The 16,081-nt window shown below is 48.9% G+C and overlaps 1 protein-coding gene across 5 annotated transcripts in view; it reads right to left on the bottom strand.

Annotated features, from left to right (window-relative positions):
- Window positions 1-16,081, bottom strand: part of TAFA4 (TAFA chemokine like family member 4) — a 215,762-nt gene that overhangs the window by 154,595 nt on the left and 45,086 nt on the right. For all 5 annotated transcript variants that reach the window (XM_017343938.3, XM_070050615.1, XM_070050619.1 and 2 more), the window contains 2 exons: window positions 15,407-15,543; window positions 9,689-9,804 (listed from right to left, as the gene is read on the bottom strand). In XM_017343938.3, coding sequence (XP_017199427.2) covers window positions 9,689-9,804; window positions 15,407-15,420 — 130 coding nt within the window. In that variant the 5' untranslated portion in view covers window positions 15,421-15,543. The remainder of the gene's footprint in view (window positions 1-9,688; window positions 9,805-15,406; window positions 15,544-16,081) is intronic.

Below are 16,081 nucleotides of genomic sequence, written 5' to 3'. Positions count from 1 at the left end.
CAGAAGATACAACAATGGGCCTACGGCTGACCCACAAAAATACAAGCAACTCTCCATTCCAAATCTTTAAGCAAGCACCATGAAGACCTAAGTGACTAGCTTGCCCTGTTCAGTGCAAAGGGTTCTGGCCGTGTGCAGCAGATGACGGCGTGAATGTGGCTGGGGCTAAATGTTGAAATGATAATACGCTGAATCTATTGGGTTAAATAAAACATCTTGATAAGAATGATTTCATCTGTTTCTTCACACTTTCTTATAATGTGGCTGTGAGAACATTCAAAATCACCGACATGGTTCTATTCTGTTATTCTAAGCCTTGCCTACCCCCTAGTGTCAGAATTGTAGCAACACAAGCAAGTCATTTCTCAAAAGCACAGGTGCAAGCCCAACCCACTTCAGCCTGCAGCTTACACATGCAGTTTTATCATTTTCACAAAGAGCGCCTCACATTTAAGCCTCAATCAAAAAAGTACAGTAGCAGAGGCTATGTTTCCACTCACTCGTTACCCTTGAAGGAAGTAGAGCTTTCTTACAGAAAATTTCAGCTGGAATAGTCAATCCCATCTCCAGAGTAACTGCAGCGGGGCTGATGTTGTGGCGTAGCAGGTAAAGCCGCTGCCTGTGACAGTGGCATCCCATAAGGGTGCCAGTTCATGTCCCGGCTGCTCCACTTCCGATCCTGCTAATGGCCTGGGAAAGCAGCAGAAATGGCCCATGTGTTTGGGCCCCTGCTACCCATGTGGGAGACCAAGATGAAGCTCCTGGATAATGGTGGCCTAGCCAAGCATTGTCTGTTGCAGCCATCTGAGGAGTGAACCAGTAAATGGAAGATTCTCTTTCCCCCTCTCTCTCCCTCTCCCCCTCTCCCTCCCTCTCCCTCTCTCCTTCCCTCTCCCTCTCTCTCCCTCCCCTTCTCTCTCCCTCTCCCTCTCTCTCCCTCCCCCTACCCCTACCCCCCTCTTTTTCTTTCTCTCTCTCCACCCTGACTTTCAAAATAAATAAATCTTTAAAAAAGAAGAAGAAGAAATCAGTTTCCTACCACCCACACAGGAAATCCAAATGGAGTTCCTGGCTCCTTGCTTCAGCCCCGCCCTGACCATCGCAGGCATTTGGGAACTGAAGCAGCAGGTGTGAACCCTGTGTCTATTGGTCGGTCAGTGGGTCTGTCTGTCTCTCTCTGCCATTAAAATATACAGGTAATTTTTAAAAAGAAAACAAAGAAATGGACAAGGCAAGTCTCAATAAAGATGACTACCATTGACTGAGAACTTACTAGACACACACAGTTGTCAGCACTTTCCACACACACTCCTCATTACAAATCTACCAAGATTTTTACTATCTTTTTAAGCTATTTTCTTTCTTTTTTAAGATTTATTTATTTGAAAGGCAAAGTGGCAGAGGGAGAGGAGGAGTGAGAGGGCCATCTTTCCTCAGCTTGTTTACTCTCCAGATGCCCGCAACAGCCAGGGCTGGGCCAGGGTGCAGCTGGAAGCCAGGAACTACGTGCAAGACTCCCATCACCTGGGAGATAGGAACTCGGACACTTGAACCCGCATTCTCTGCTTCCCCAGTGCATTAGCAGGGAGCTGGATCTGAGGCAGAGTAGCTGGGTCTGGAATGGCGCTCCAACATGGGATGCTGGCATTGCAATCAGTAACTCAGCCTGCTGCAGCACAATGCTGGCCTCTTTTTTTATTATTATTATATTATCCTCACTTTAAAGAGGAAGAGATGTGGGTCCCAAAAAGGTTTTGAGACTCTCCCCAGATATAAAAGGACTGAAGGCAACTGGAAGCTTGAGCTGCTAACTGCGCTATGGCACCTCTGTCTCTAACCCAGGTGGCTCTTGTCTTCTGCCAGCATCCGTGCACCTAGAACCAACTCACCCCTGAGCTATCAAGGAGGGTAAAATCCCAGACCCCCACAGCTCCTGACACCAGATCCCTGTCAGTGAGGGGGCCCCTCGGCGGCAGATGGGACTAGTGGTCAGCAAGTCAGAAGGCTCTCGGGCCCCCTACCCAGGTCACTCTGCTCCCGGGCACCTGAAAGCCTTCTCTCCTTCTTTAAGATTGAGCTAAACCTCACACTTCATCAAACACCTCTCTTCCTCCTGCTTTTCAGAACAATGAAAAATTAGCTTCCAACCTTAAGCCCTTGATCCTGATCTCTCCACATCTACCCAAGGCCTCCACCATGCCTTTATTTTTTTAAAGATTAATTTGAAAGAGTTACACAGACAGAGAAGGAGAGGTGCAAAGAGAGAGAGGTCTTCCATCTGCTGGTTCACTCCCCAATTGGCCGCAACAGGTGGAGCTGCACCAATCTGAAGCCAGGAGCCAGGAGCTTCTTCCAGGTCTCCCATACAAGTGCAGGGGCCCAAGGACTTGGGCCATCTTCTACTGCTTCCCCAGGCCATAGCAGAGATCTGGGTTGGAAGTGGAGCAGCCAGGACTCGAACTGGCTCCCATATGGGATGTCGGCTCTGCAGGCGGCAGCTTTACTCACTTCACCACAGCACCAGTCCCTCCACCATGCCTTTAATGTGAAACTTTCCAGCCTCCTTCTCATCCTGATGCCTTTCACTATGAAAACAGCTGCTGCTTATTGAATGTATACTATGTGCTAATCCCTTCACCTACATTTTCTTACTTAGTGAACACAACAACCACACTTAAAGCAGTCACGTACCTATTTCCATTTTTACAGATGATGAAATGGGTTCAGAGAGGCCCAATGGCCTGGGCAAGGTCACACAGCCAGAAGCTGTGGCAGAAGCAGGATTACTGAGCCTAGACACCTGATTCCCCCTGCTGCTCATTCCTGGAAGTGCTCTGGGTCTTCAGGGCCTCTCAATTACACAGAAAATATTAGACATCCACCGAGCACCACACTGCTTGGTGGAATTGAGACTCCAACGTCCAGGTCACATTCAAGCTCCCTGGGGAAAAGGAGCCCCTGAGATGAACTTGTCAGTCCGCAGCACCCTGTTCTCCATCCCTCTCGGCTCCCTCAGCAAAGCAGCTATGCCTCTCTCTTTAGAGGGAAACTTTACATGTTTTAAAGTGTCCAAAAGTTCCCCAGGATAAAGAAAAAGGACGCCGGATGCTTCCTGTGTCAACTTCACCAAGTTCAGAATAAATGAGGCTTCCTAAAAGATCGCCCAAGGATGGATTCCACCCACTCTAGAGTTTCTGAGACGGCTTTTCAGCCAACATCTTTCCACTGCGCTGTGTTTGCTGCCCTCTTGTGGGGAAATGATGTGTTTACAGGCCAAAAAAAAAAGAACAAAAGGAGAAAATACTGGCGAAATCCATTAACCTTGGTTTCCTTTTGATGTAGGCAGGCATACAGGTTAAAATGGATTAGGTTTGTGAGCTGGAAGACCACGCCTTCACCACACCCCTGTGTGACCGCATGCCCCTACCTGGTCACACCTGAGCACCCGCTGGGCCAATCAGGTTAATTAACCACTCCCCTTTGGAAGTGGATTAAAAGCCTGGGACACTGAGTGCCCTGCCCTTCCTTTCCTTGGCCTCTTGCAAGTACAGAGGTTGCTGCAGCCAGGTGTGTGGCCTTTGGGCCACCCCTCCCCATGCTTCCTGGCCTAGATACTCCTCCACGCTGCTGGTTCCTGGCAGATTTAGCTCTCTCCTATAGGCAGGGCTCTCACTCTCCTGTGCATCTTTCACACTGAATAAAAGTTTAAAATGTACCACGCTGCCTCATTCATTTATGTTGGTATTCAGAATTCTTCTCTATAAGGCAAGAACCCACAAGGGCTTACTAATCCTGGGAATTTATTAATAAGCTTATGGTGATATCATATGGCACCCCAAATTCCAGTTTCATATGGTACCCCAGGTGGGACTTTTGGGGAACTTTAAGGGGGCCACATTCCAGTATATTTTTGGGGGGCAATCTTTATATCACTTTTAGATAAAGAACCTGCTAATTGGTCCTTTTCCATGGCTTGGGGCTACACAGTCTTCTATGTGGTCTCCTGCTCAGCTGTTTTGGTGAACAGAATTTTCAAACAACAAAAGTAGTTGCTTGTATAATTCCTTAAAAATATGATCTCCGGACTCCTGTGGAAGTTCATCAGTGCCTTTTCCTTTCAAGAAAGTTTCCCCCACACACACACTCCATGAAAAATGTGTGGGCTTTAAGTTTTTAGTTGACACATCCTAACATGCATATTTATAGGGCACAAGGTGATTGTTTGATAGTGTCTACCACATGTCATGACCAGATCAGAATAATGGCTTAATACTCAAGACTACAATTTAATCTTCAATCCAAACCTAACTCCCTGTCTCCCAAAAGTGAGGGTAGACTCCCACCTTCCTGCCTCTGTCACTGTCTCAGGCAGCCAGCAGGAGACTAGGACTAAACATCCCCTTGCTTACACAGCCCAAGCCCTTTTGAGCGTCTCAGCTGCTTCTAACTGCTGTTTCCTGGCGCTGCTGCTTCTTTAACGGGGCAGCACTAATGCAGAGCCCTGGGGACCATTTCAGAGTCCTCTGGGTGTGCATCCCCAGCTTCCTCGGAACACTCTGCACTGTGCTCCTGCCTCCAGCCTCCCAGCTCCCTAAGCTACACCCCTGCTAGGCCCAGCTCTGCCTGGAGTCGCTGAGCTGAGCATCTCAGTACACAGCCCCCCAACCCCCAGCATCCAATCATGGGCTTCCTCCAGCGTGTGTGTTCACTGCAGGAGGCTTGGACCTTCCACCCCTGCTGGTCATCAGGGGGGATGATGGAATGAGGGGGATGGGAGGAAAAGCAGGGAGGAGCAAGCAAAGGAGCAGCCCAAATGCTGCCCTGTCCTCAATTTACAAAGAGCTTTGGCAAATCGCCAGTTAACAATAAAGTCAACAGAAAATGGATACAGGGTAAATAGTTCAAAAGAAAACAAAGAATCTCGTGACATTATAAAGACAATCATGAGGCAAAGAGAGACTCAAGGTGGCAAAATGAGACAGTGATTTTCAGTACCTCACAGGCAGAACTGCAAAACATGACAGCACCCAGACTGATGAGGGTATGGGCAAACCAGACCTGATCGTTCCACGCGAACCAAGGCAAAGCCTCGGGGAAGACTCTTAGACCCTCTCCTAACACTAAAAGCACTATGTCAGAGGCTGAAGGTGTTCACCAAAACTCTCCTCTCCTTCTGGGGCCCACAGCTACAGTATGGCCCCCAGGGCTCCTCGCAGTCAGGTGTGGCTGTGAGACCAAGCTCTAGCCAATGGTAAGACAGCCTAAATGATGCCACAGGCACTCAGACAAGGCCCATCAACGCTGGAACGGAGACCCCCCCACCTCGGGTCACCTTGGGAAGCCAGAAGTTTAAGGCAGCAGTGTGTCCACCACCAGGGATTCCGAATGACTGGGCAGCAGAAGAGGACTGCCCAGCTGACGTGGTCACCCACCCGCTACACGTGAGCCAGAGGCTCTGCTGGAGCTGGTGTGTATTTTGGCTTAGTACCTACAGAACCAATAGCAACTGTCCTATTCTGACTCAAACATTCACAGGTACTGTAACTCACTAGCAAAATTTCATGTGGACTCAGGTCATCCACGCTTGTACAAGTCTAGTCACAAGCTACCTAAACCCCAAATCGGGAGTGGCCAAGTCATTAATGGCACATCTAGACAACAGATGACCGTGCAGTGTTAAAGAGTGATAGAGATTTCTAAGTATTCAAGTGAAAAGGCTTCTAAAATCTACTATTACATGGGGAAGAAAACAGCAAGCTATACAACGCAGTGCACAGGGATCATTATTCGTGTGCATGTATGTACTGGCACAATACTCAACAAAAAGCCCAGAGAAAATATGTTTAGGGGGGCTGGCGCTGTGGCACAGCGCGTAAAGCTGCTGTCTGCAGTGCTGGCATCCCATAAGGCACTGGTTCCAGTCCTGGCTGCTCCACTTCCAAACCATCTCTCTGCTATGGCCTGGGAAAGCAGTGAAGGATGGCCCAAGGCCTTGGGTTCCTATACCTGCAGGGGAGAGCTAGAGGAAGTTCCTGGATCCTAGCTTTGGATCAGCCCAGGTCCAGCTGTTGCAGCCATTTGGGGAGTGAACCAGGGGATGGAAGATTCTCTCCCACATGCACCTCTGCCTCTCTGTAACTCTGCCTTTCAAATAAATAAATCTTTAAAAATAAACAAACATATATGGGATATATATATATATATCCCAAACCTATATATATCCCAAACCTATATATATCCCAAACCTATATATAGATCTATATGTGGGAGTTTGGCATGGTGAAGACACTGCATGGGAGGAAGCAGCCCACATCAGAGCATCTGGGTTCGAGTCCTGTCTTCACTTCTGATCCAGCTTCCTACTAACATTCACTCTGTAGGGCAGAAGGTAATGGCTCAAGTATCTGGGTCCCTGCCACACACATGGGAAACCCAGATCAAGTTCCAAGTTCTTGACTTTGTCCTGGCTCAGCCCCAGCTGCTGTGGGCATTTGGGGAGCAAATAAACAGATGAAAGACAGATAGCTCTGTGTTTTAAATAAAATGAAAATAATTTTTTTTTAAATTTTAAACAAAAGATACAAACTGTGCACCTGCCTGGGTTGTTCAGTGGAATTTTTAGTACCAGCAAACACCTGCATAATGGATGGTGTAGTGACAAACAGTCAAAATTAATCAGCTTATTAATAAACACTCATTTAGTGGCCAGCACACCACAGGCACGAAAGTACAGCTTAGGGACCTGCAGGATGCCCCGGCGCCCTGGCTCTCAGCAGGGACGTGAGGCTGTGCCAGTCCAGAAAGGTCGGCCATGCAGGTCCTTGCAGGCAAAGGCTGCTTTGGTGCAGGCGGATCTGCAGGCAGCACGCAGGCTCAGAGCCTCCTGGGGACAGGAATCGGCCCTCGTTCCTTTGATGGTTCTTAAGATGCGAGACGATGGGGACTTCAGTTCCAAAGATGAAAGCAAGAGGAATCCCCCACAGCCAAAGAAACACCACAAACCAGAGCAGCGCATGTGCTGAGAATCCAAATAGAATCCCCTAGAAATTCCAGGAGGACAGGACTATTCCTTTAGCGGAATCTGCCAAGGCTTCACTCAGAGCCTGCCCCATCCTGCAACTCTCGGGCTTTTGCACACACAGGAGAGTCCACAGGAATTTCCTGGGTACATGAACCCAATCTTAATTTAGATTGACCTATAGGATTCTGCCTTTCCTAATTTCAGGTGGTTATGCATTTCCCAATTTCAGAAACTCATCACACAAGGATTGGCCACAGAGAAAAAATGGACACTTCAGTCCTGTTTCGTCTCCTTCGAGTTTCCATAGCTTCTCCCACAATCCTCCACTGCAGCCTCGCTCCCGGGATCTGCTGCTGCTAACTGGACGCATTATCCACTGGCCTGACTCACTAAGCAAAGACGGCTTTTGGGGCCGGCAACTGGGTCAGAGGAAGTCGCAGCCTGGGATACCAGCATCCTGTCTCACAGCCCCAGGTTTGGGTCCTGGCTCTGCGTCTGATCCAGCTTCCTGCTCGTGCACACCCTGTGGAGACAGTGATGGCTCATGAACTTGAAGCCCTGCCACCTACACAGAGGACACTATAGCCAAGTTCCGAGCTCCTGGTTTCAGCCTGGTCCAGCCCCAGCTGTTGTGTGCATTAAGGGAACAACCCACTGGATAGAATATCTATGTATCCATCTTTCTGCCTTACTAATCATTACAAAGAAGTTTAAAGACCTATATTAAACAGGCACCCATTCTATCTCTGTCAACAAACTCATCACAGGATACACAGAACAAAACCAGCCAGCTGTGGGCACCCTTCCACAACCAGGGAGTATTGATTTTATGCCGAGTCATTAAAACTTCAATCATTTTTCTCAACTTTGAACTGTCACTTGAGCAGGGCAAACTGAATTTTGAGAGCTTTGAAAAATTAACTCATACCTAAAATCACGGCGAACTTTAAAATACCAGACTGACAATGGAAAAAGCATGACACGTACCTGGAAGTAGAGAGAGCCCCTGAACCCATGCAGGCATACGACCTTCTGGACAGGGCTCTCAATTCTGACACACACGTTTTAGGGTTCAAGAGTCACCCTTTCGCCACGAAGTCAAACATTTTTGGCACTGTTGTGTATCAGACTGCCACAGCGAAGGACAGTACATTTAATCTATGTAGGAATCAGCCCAGTGACACATGTGGATTATTCAGGAAAGTAATTCATTAGGAAATTTCCTAGTCTGTTATCAGTTTTTCTAAAAATTGAGATATATAAATATATATACACACACACGTGTGTGTGTATAGAGAAGAGATGAAGAGAAAGAGACAGAGAAAGGAAGGAGAAGGAGGAGGAAGAGAGAGAGATTTCTTTTTTTTTTTAAACTTTTATTTAGTAAATATAAATTTCCAAAGTACAGTTTATGGATTACAATGGCTTTTCCCCCCCATAACTTCCCTCCCATCCGCACCTCTCCCATCTCCTGCTCCCTCTCCCATTCCATTCATATCAAGATTCATTTTTTTTTTTTTTTTTACAGGCAGAGTGGACAGTGAGAGAGAGAGAGACAGAGAGAAAGGTCTGCCTTTGCCGTTGGTTCACCCTCCAATGGCCGCCGCGGCCGGCGCACCGCGCTTATCCGAAGGCAGGAGCCAGGTGCTTCTCCTGGTCTCCCATGGGGTGCAGGGCCCAAGCACTTGGGCCATCCTCCACTGTACTCCCGGGCCATAGCAGAGAGCTGGCCTGGAAGAGGGACAACCGGGACAGAATCCGGCGCCCCGACCGGGACTAGAACCCGGTGTGCCGGCGCCACTAGGTGGAGGATTAGCCTAGTGAGCCGCGGCGCCGGCTCTCAAGATTCATTTTCAATTATCTTTATATAAAGAAGATCAATTTAGTATATATTGAGTAAAGATTTCATCAGTTTGCACCCACACAGAACATAAAGTGTAAAATACTGTTAGAGTACTAGTTATAGCATTAATTCACATTGGACAACACATTAAGGACAGAGATCCCACATGAGGAGTAAGTACACAGTGACTCCTGTTGTTGACTTAACCACGAGGCCAAACACCCACCGCCAAGCCGGTGTCACCGTAGACACAGATGTAACACGGAAAGCGGGGAAGACGCACAAGCACACCCGCACACCAACTGATCGACGCATCTTTAGCTGACAGCTTTGATCTCCAGTGAGAACCAACCATCCCTACAGTTACAGCTGTAGACACAGCCCATTCCACGCCCAAGTCCCCCAGCTTTCCTTTTCTTTCCTTTCTTCTCCTTTTGAATCAGTCAGCATCTTGCCCCACCCCTACAGCTCGAATTATCAGAAAGTTCCCTTCGCTCCGGCCACGCATTGCCTGAAGCTGAGCGCCAGAGATCTAGCTGCTCAAGAAACTGCACATACCACAATACTGCCGCCGGTTTTCTGGGACTCTTTGGGGGAGAGACCTGCAAAACCGGAAGCCTACTCAGATGGAGCAAAGGTAAAAAAGCCTAGGAAACATGTCAGAAAGCTGGCCAGGCACCAAATTGGGACATCACCCTCTCCGCTGAATCCAATGCCCCTCTGGTTGCTTACTGCAGCATCAAAACCCCTTGTCAATTACCTATGCCTTGGAAAGGGTTTTGTTAACTGATATCCACAGCGCACGGCGAGCCTAGAGGCCTTACCTGCGTGTCCCCGGAGGTGCTGGCTCGAGGCGGACGTCAGCTTACAGCACACCACCAACACGTAGGCCAGGAAGAGCCAGTGCAACAGCAACATTGACCTGGCACACACTCGCATCCTGGAGAGAAAGCAGGGCTCGGGTCAGCAGGCACTGGGCGAGGCAAGGCTCCCAGCAAGGCCCCACCCCATGAGGTGGAGACAACAGGAGATCCCCAGCCCAGGAAAACCGGAGGCGGATCAAACCCAATTCACACCGCACAGGAACTCAATTTTCAATCAACACCTTTTGCAATTAAGAGTGCTGCAAGTAAGCAGCATGCCCCAGTGAGGAGACCACTGACCAGTCCCCAAGATGCAGCAATGCAGCAGGGATGCTGGATTTTATTTGATATCGCGAGATGTGCAGGTTACACACTTAGAGCGGGACTCAAATAAACGTGGCTCCTGTATCAGGAAGAACCCAGAGAAATTTCGTGCATGTGGCCCGAGAGCTTTCTCCTGGTTTCCTTTGCTGTTTGCAAGGCCCCCTCCTCTGGAAGACCACACCCAGAGTTTATTGAGCTGATCTCGAAGTTAAGCGAGGAGTACAGCAAGTACAGGTGCACAGAAAATAAATTCAACCTCATGAGTGCTGGGGCCCCTGCCACCCATGTGGGAGACCCGGATGGACTTCCTGGATGCCAGCTTCTGCCTGGGCCCAGCCTTTGCTGTTGTAGGCATTTGGGCAGTGAATCCCACCCTTACAAATCAGCAAAGGTGTTTTACAAGCTGCACTGTCCTGAACACAGAGAGCCAGACAGTTGACAAGCAGGACTGAAACAGTTTGCCCATCAACTGTCACACTGTGATCCCATCAACAGTTCTAAAATGAAACTGAAAGCAGGGTAGCAAAAATGCATGTTCCCAGTCTCCTAATTTCCTACCCTATTTATTTAACATCAGAGAATTATGGAACTTGATTAACTTTGTTTCCCTTTTTTTTTTTTTTTAATTAAATTTTCAAGCAACAGTCAGGGCACCTGGCATTGAGAACTCTAGGGATAGGAGGTTCCGCCTGGCACATCTCTCCTGATGCCTCTTAGCACCAGGACGGACCTAAGCAGTCCTCCTTTCGGTGTCTTCGGGGTACGGATCCCAAAGCCCCACAGGCACCACAGGCACCAAACTGCACAGAAGTTCCAGTCTCTTTTATAAATTGATGTAGGAGGGGCATGCAGTGGACAGACAGCTTCCTGCACACACCGAGGCATCTCTAAATGACTCACAATACCTAATATAAGCTCTCTATGAATAATTGTTATGCTGCGTTGCTTAGGGAATAAATGACATGCAAAAGTCTTCACATGTTCAATGCAGATGCCATTTTTTAAAATATTTATTTGGTTATTTGAAAGGCAGGGCAACTGAGAGAGAGGGAGACAGATCTTCCCATCTGCTGGTTCACTCCCTAAATGCCTATGAAAGCAAGGGCTGGGCCCGGCCAAGGCCAGGAACCAGGAACTCCTTCCAGGTCTCCCACATTGGGGGGTGGGAGGGGACAGACTAAGTACTTGAGCCATCTTCCACTACCTTCCCAGGAGAATTGGCAGGGAGCTGGGTTGGAAGTGGAGCAGCCGGGAATCGAAACAGCACTGCCAGTCCCCAGACGCCATTTTTGAAAAACTACTTTTGAACTGCTGTGGGTTGAATCCACACATGGCAGAAGACCTGGATAGGGAGAGCTAGCTGTGAACAAAATGGCCAAGAGCACACACGGCAGATGATGAAACAGCCGTGATGCGGGCTCCTCCGGGGGCAGCGCTATGAGCAGGACTCCGAGGCAGCATCTCTGGCAGCTGCCAGTCACCCAGCAGTGCCTCTGCCAGAACCCAACTTCCTGCCCCACACAGCCTCAGGGGACCCACGTGCGCACCTCACACTTCCAGGCCCAGGCTCTCTCCCTTGGCCTCCCACAGTTCAGCCAACCAGATCTCACTAAGAAGGTGTCCTATTGCTCAATGACTTCAGACTTGGTCTGCCTCTGCAGCATCCAGGCCAGGCAAAGATCCCAAGACCATCTTTGAAGACCTGGGTGCTAAAGGTGGCACAAAGCACTGCCTTCCTTTTACCTTTTGGACTGTTTTACAACCACCTTAAATGGCCGAGTAGGGTCACACGTTATACAGCACGAGAAAACTAACACTCTGTTGCTCTGATGCTTTCAAATTGTCCCGTTTTGGCATTTCTGTCCCGCATACCAGGCTGGGTGGTGGCAGCTGCCCTAGGCGGCGCTCCACACTCTCCACCTCTCCAATGCCATGCGCCCAGCCAGCCCAACTCATTCACTAGTGCCCTTCGAAGATTTATTTATTTGCTTGAAAGTCAGAGTTACAGAGAGGGAGAGGCAGAGGAAGAGAAAGGTCTTCCATCTGCAGATTCACTCCCTAAACGGCCCTAATGGCCAGGGCTGGACCAGATCCAAGTCAAGAGCCAGGAGCTTCTACCAGGTCTCCTACATGGGTGCAGGGGCCCAAGTACGTGGACCATCTTCCACTGCATTCCCAGGCACATTAGCAGGGAGCTGGATCAGAAGTGGAGCCACCAGAACTCAAACTGATGCCCATAAGGAATGTTAGCATCTCAGGCAGTGGCTTTACCTGCTATGCAACAACACTGGCCACCCTTTGAATTTCTGACCTTGGGCTAAGATAAAAGCCTTTCTAACAATTCTATCAGTAACTGACACTGAGATTAAATACTGGATTTTTTGAAATGTACTGTGTAAAACAGAGGATGCCATTAAAAAACTTCATCAATGGGGTTGGGCATTTAGCTGAGCAGTGAAGGCACCTGCTCAGTACCCCACAGCCAAGCACCTAGGTTTGATACCTGGTAGTGGCTGCTCACTCTGGCTTTCTGCTCATGCAGGTCCTGGGAGGTGGTAGCGATGGCTGGAGTGATGGGTTTCCTGCCACCTGCATGGTAGACCTGGATCAACTTCTCAGTATCCACTTGGGAAGTGCGTCAGCAGATGGAATATCTATGTCTTACCTGCTGCAGCCTCACAAATAATTTTCAAATACAGAACTGTGAACCTCTTTGTTTTCCCTAAATGACAGAGTTGATACCATGAGGATACAATACTATCTCATGTTCTTTTCTTTGTTGCCTTTCAAATTGATTCTGGACATCCTGCCCCCTTCTGCGTGTGCACTGGAGTTGGAAGACATGCCCTGGGAAATGCAAACCCACACAGGCCCTTCAAAGCAGAGAGGCACCATGCATTTGCCTAAGTTCAGTACGTTTGGGAATTCAGGGGCAAGTTATCAAACTTGAACAGTGTCAAAGCACCCGAGTCTCTTCTCTCTTTCTGGAAGCCAGGAGTCCGGCACATTCTAGCTGGGGCCTCTATTTAGGGAGCCATCAGGCTGACCCAGGTGTCAGCAGGGTGTGGCTTCATCTGCAGGCTCAGCTTGGGGAAAGACCACTTCCTAGCGCCCTCGGCTTCTCATCAAGATCCGTTTCCTTGGGACTCTGACTTTGGGCCTCATGTCCTCACCACCAGCCAGGAATGGCCCGCAGCCCCTGCAGGCTGCACTCATGGCTTTGCCACATTCCATCTCCCTTCTCCTTCATGGTTCCAAGCCCTTCTTCCAGGGAAGCATCATCCCTTTCTCAAGTTCACCTGATAGGGTCAGGCCCACCCAGAAAAATCTGCCTTTGGATGAACTCAGTCAATTGATTTGAGATGACAATTTGTATAGTGCAGATTCTTTCACCTGTGCCAAACAACTAAAACCTAATGAAAAGAGCAAGCCTGACAATCACTATACATGCAAGGGGAGGAGATGACCCAGGGCACATACACAAGAGGGTGCACATCCTGAGGACCTCTCTAGGATTCTGTCCACCACAGAAAAAGCCTGTCCATGCACTTGATCCACAAAGGTCCAGCCAGGTCTACAGTCCATGCCCTGGGTCTAAGTTGACAAGCATCTTGACAATACATCTTGAGATGTATCACTGAAAATGGGTCCCCCCAGGGAAACTGTACCAAAGGGCATGGGCCTGTCCCTTGAGAAGCTCAGACTGTTCACTCTCCTTGTTCAAACCCCCTGGCTCAACCTAACTCCAAAGTTCACCTTCCTGTTCCTAGGCCAATTTCCACCTGCTCAGGTCTCTACTGGCTTATTACTCCTTCTCTCCGAAGCCTGGTAGCACTGATCATGTTCCTGCTTGGTGGCCCAGCTCCCCTGTAACCATCCACAATGTCCCCACCCAGCTGATGGAGTCCAACTTCAGACTAAGCCTTTCAAGGCAGCTATCATCTCTCCCACCTAACCTACAAAGAAAACTCAGCCTCCATCTGTTTATCAGTGCCCTTGATTGCATTTTGCCCAATCTGAAGATTATGTCTGTATTGGTCTGAGTGGCAAAGGCCAGATCCTTGGGGAAGCCACCTCTGATATCGAAGTCAGTGCATAGGAGCTTGACTGAGGCGTGATCTTGGGGTCTTTACTTATAGTGGGTGGAAAAAGGAGAGAGAGAGAGGATAGAGAGAAGAAAGGGCCTTAGACAACCCTCTGGACAGTTCCAAAGCCAGAATGCCCATTCTTAGTGGCCCCAACCTGCGAAGAGGGGCCAGGCCTTCACACAGCCCTGTTGGTCTTTGATCCACTGTAAGGTGCTCCTAAAAACAGGTGGTCCCTGGGGCAAGGTGGATCTTTTAGTCGAGGGCAATTCTCGGAGCGGGCTGACAGCTGTGGGTGAGTTCCTGCCAGTCCTCCGAGGGGCAGTAAATCCTTCATTCCTGGAGGTCATCGGGCCAGTGCATCACAGTACCCACTGCCTCCATTTTCACACGCAACACCCCATGGTGTATGCATGACTGACTCTGCAGGACTGTGGGAGACAGCCTCAAGTGACGACCCCCTCTCCTGACGTGTAAGAAGCCCACACCAAGCTCACTGAAATGAGATTGGAAGGGACAGGTGTTGAACAGTGGTTACAATGCTCCTTGGATGCCTGCATCCCACATCAGAGTGCCTGGGTTCAAGTCTCAGCTCCACCTCCGACTCCAGCATCCTGCTAATATGCACCCTGGGAGGCAGGAGGTGAAAGTTCAAGTCCTCGAGTCCCTGCCACCCACATGGGAGACTGAGACCGCATTGTGAGCACTTAGGGAGTAAACCAGCAGGTGAGATCAAGCAACCTCCCCCCCCCCCCTCTAAGTAAATATAACCAAATAAATAATTTTTTTGTAGACTCTCAAGGGCAAACATTCCAAATCCCAAACACTATTCTCTCACCCTGACCTGCCGTCTTCACACACGGGCAGCTGTAGGCACCAGGCTCCTGGGCAGGGACTCACAGGCTCCCAGCGCCTCAAAGAAGCACTAACTTCAGAGCAGCTGTGATTTTCCCACAGAAACGCCAGGGCTAGATGCCCAGGCAGGGCAGGAAAGCTATTCAGGAAGAATTCTCTATCTTCCTCACCTTTCCGCCTACCAAACAAAGCAAGGCATTGCTTGGCAAACAAATAATCTCATCTCAAAGACAAACATGGAAATTAAAAAGCTGACCAGTTTCCAAATTAACTGATCAGTTTCCAAAACCCCAGGAATTCCGTGTCCAAGAAGGCTCTCTGTAAGTCAGCATCACCTCTTAGGTACTCAGTTTTGTTACATTTTTCAATACCTCACCATGATGCCATCTCTAGGTATGTGTTGAAATCATTTTACCTTGGGGACTTCATAAGATTTGGTTCCGGTCAAACACAATTATTCCAAGATGTATTTCAAAGAGATTCCAAATTCCCATCTGCAGCCAGGGCCAACCATTTCTGCGGCTCCAAAAAACTCATCTAAGCACCGAAGGCCTATTTTTAAAAAGAAAAAAATAACAGGCATCAATTAGCATCTCAATGTGGAAAGGAGACAGCTTTCCAGTAGCAAATAATGGTTTTTAAGGTGTCGCCCGCAGTTTCAAGCAAGCAGTAGACAGAAAAACCCAGCCGTGTTTGTAAAGTGTCCTAACATTAGAAAAGATGGCGGCATCCTACAGTGGTTAACCAGCCACAGAGTTTTAAAGAAGTTCCCTTCGCAGCGAAGCATTCACAGTTTCACAGAGAGCCTCAAACCATTCCAGATGAAAAATTTCACCCATTTTCACTGATCTTTGGACAAAAACAGAAATTGCAAACATTGAGAAAATATTTTTAGAAGGAGGACTCATGTGACTCCCAACCAAAGCCACCTTAAGAGAAAGTATAGGGCCGGCGCCGCGGCTCAATAGGCTAATCCTCCGACTTGCGGCGCCAGCACACCGGGTTCTAGTCCTGATCGGGCCCCGGATTCTGTCCCGGTTGCCCCTCTTCCAGGCCAGCTCTCTGCCAAGGCCAGGGAGTGCAGTGGAGG

The sequence above is a fragment of the Oryctolagus cuniculus genome, chromosome 10 (assembly GCF_964237555.1).
Source record: "Oryctolagus cuniculus chromosome 10, mOryCun1.1, whole genome shotgun sequence".
Lineage (NCBI taxonomy): Eukaryota > Metazoa > Chordata > Mammalia > Lagomorpha > Leporidae > Oryctolagus > Oryctolagus cuniculus.
This window is presented reverse-complemented; position numbering and strand designations above follow the sequence as displayed.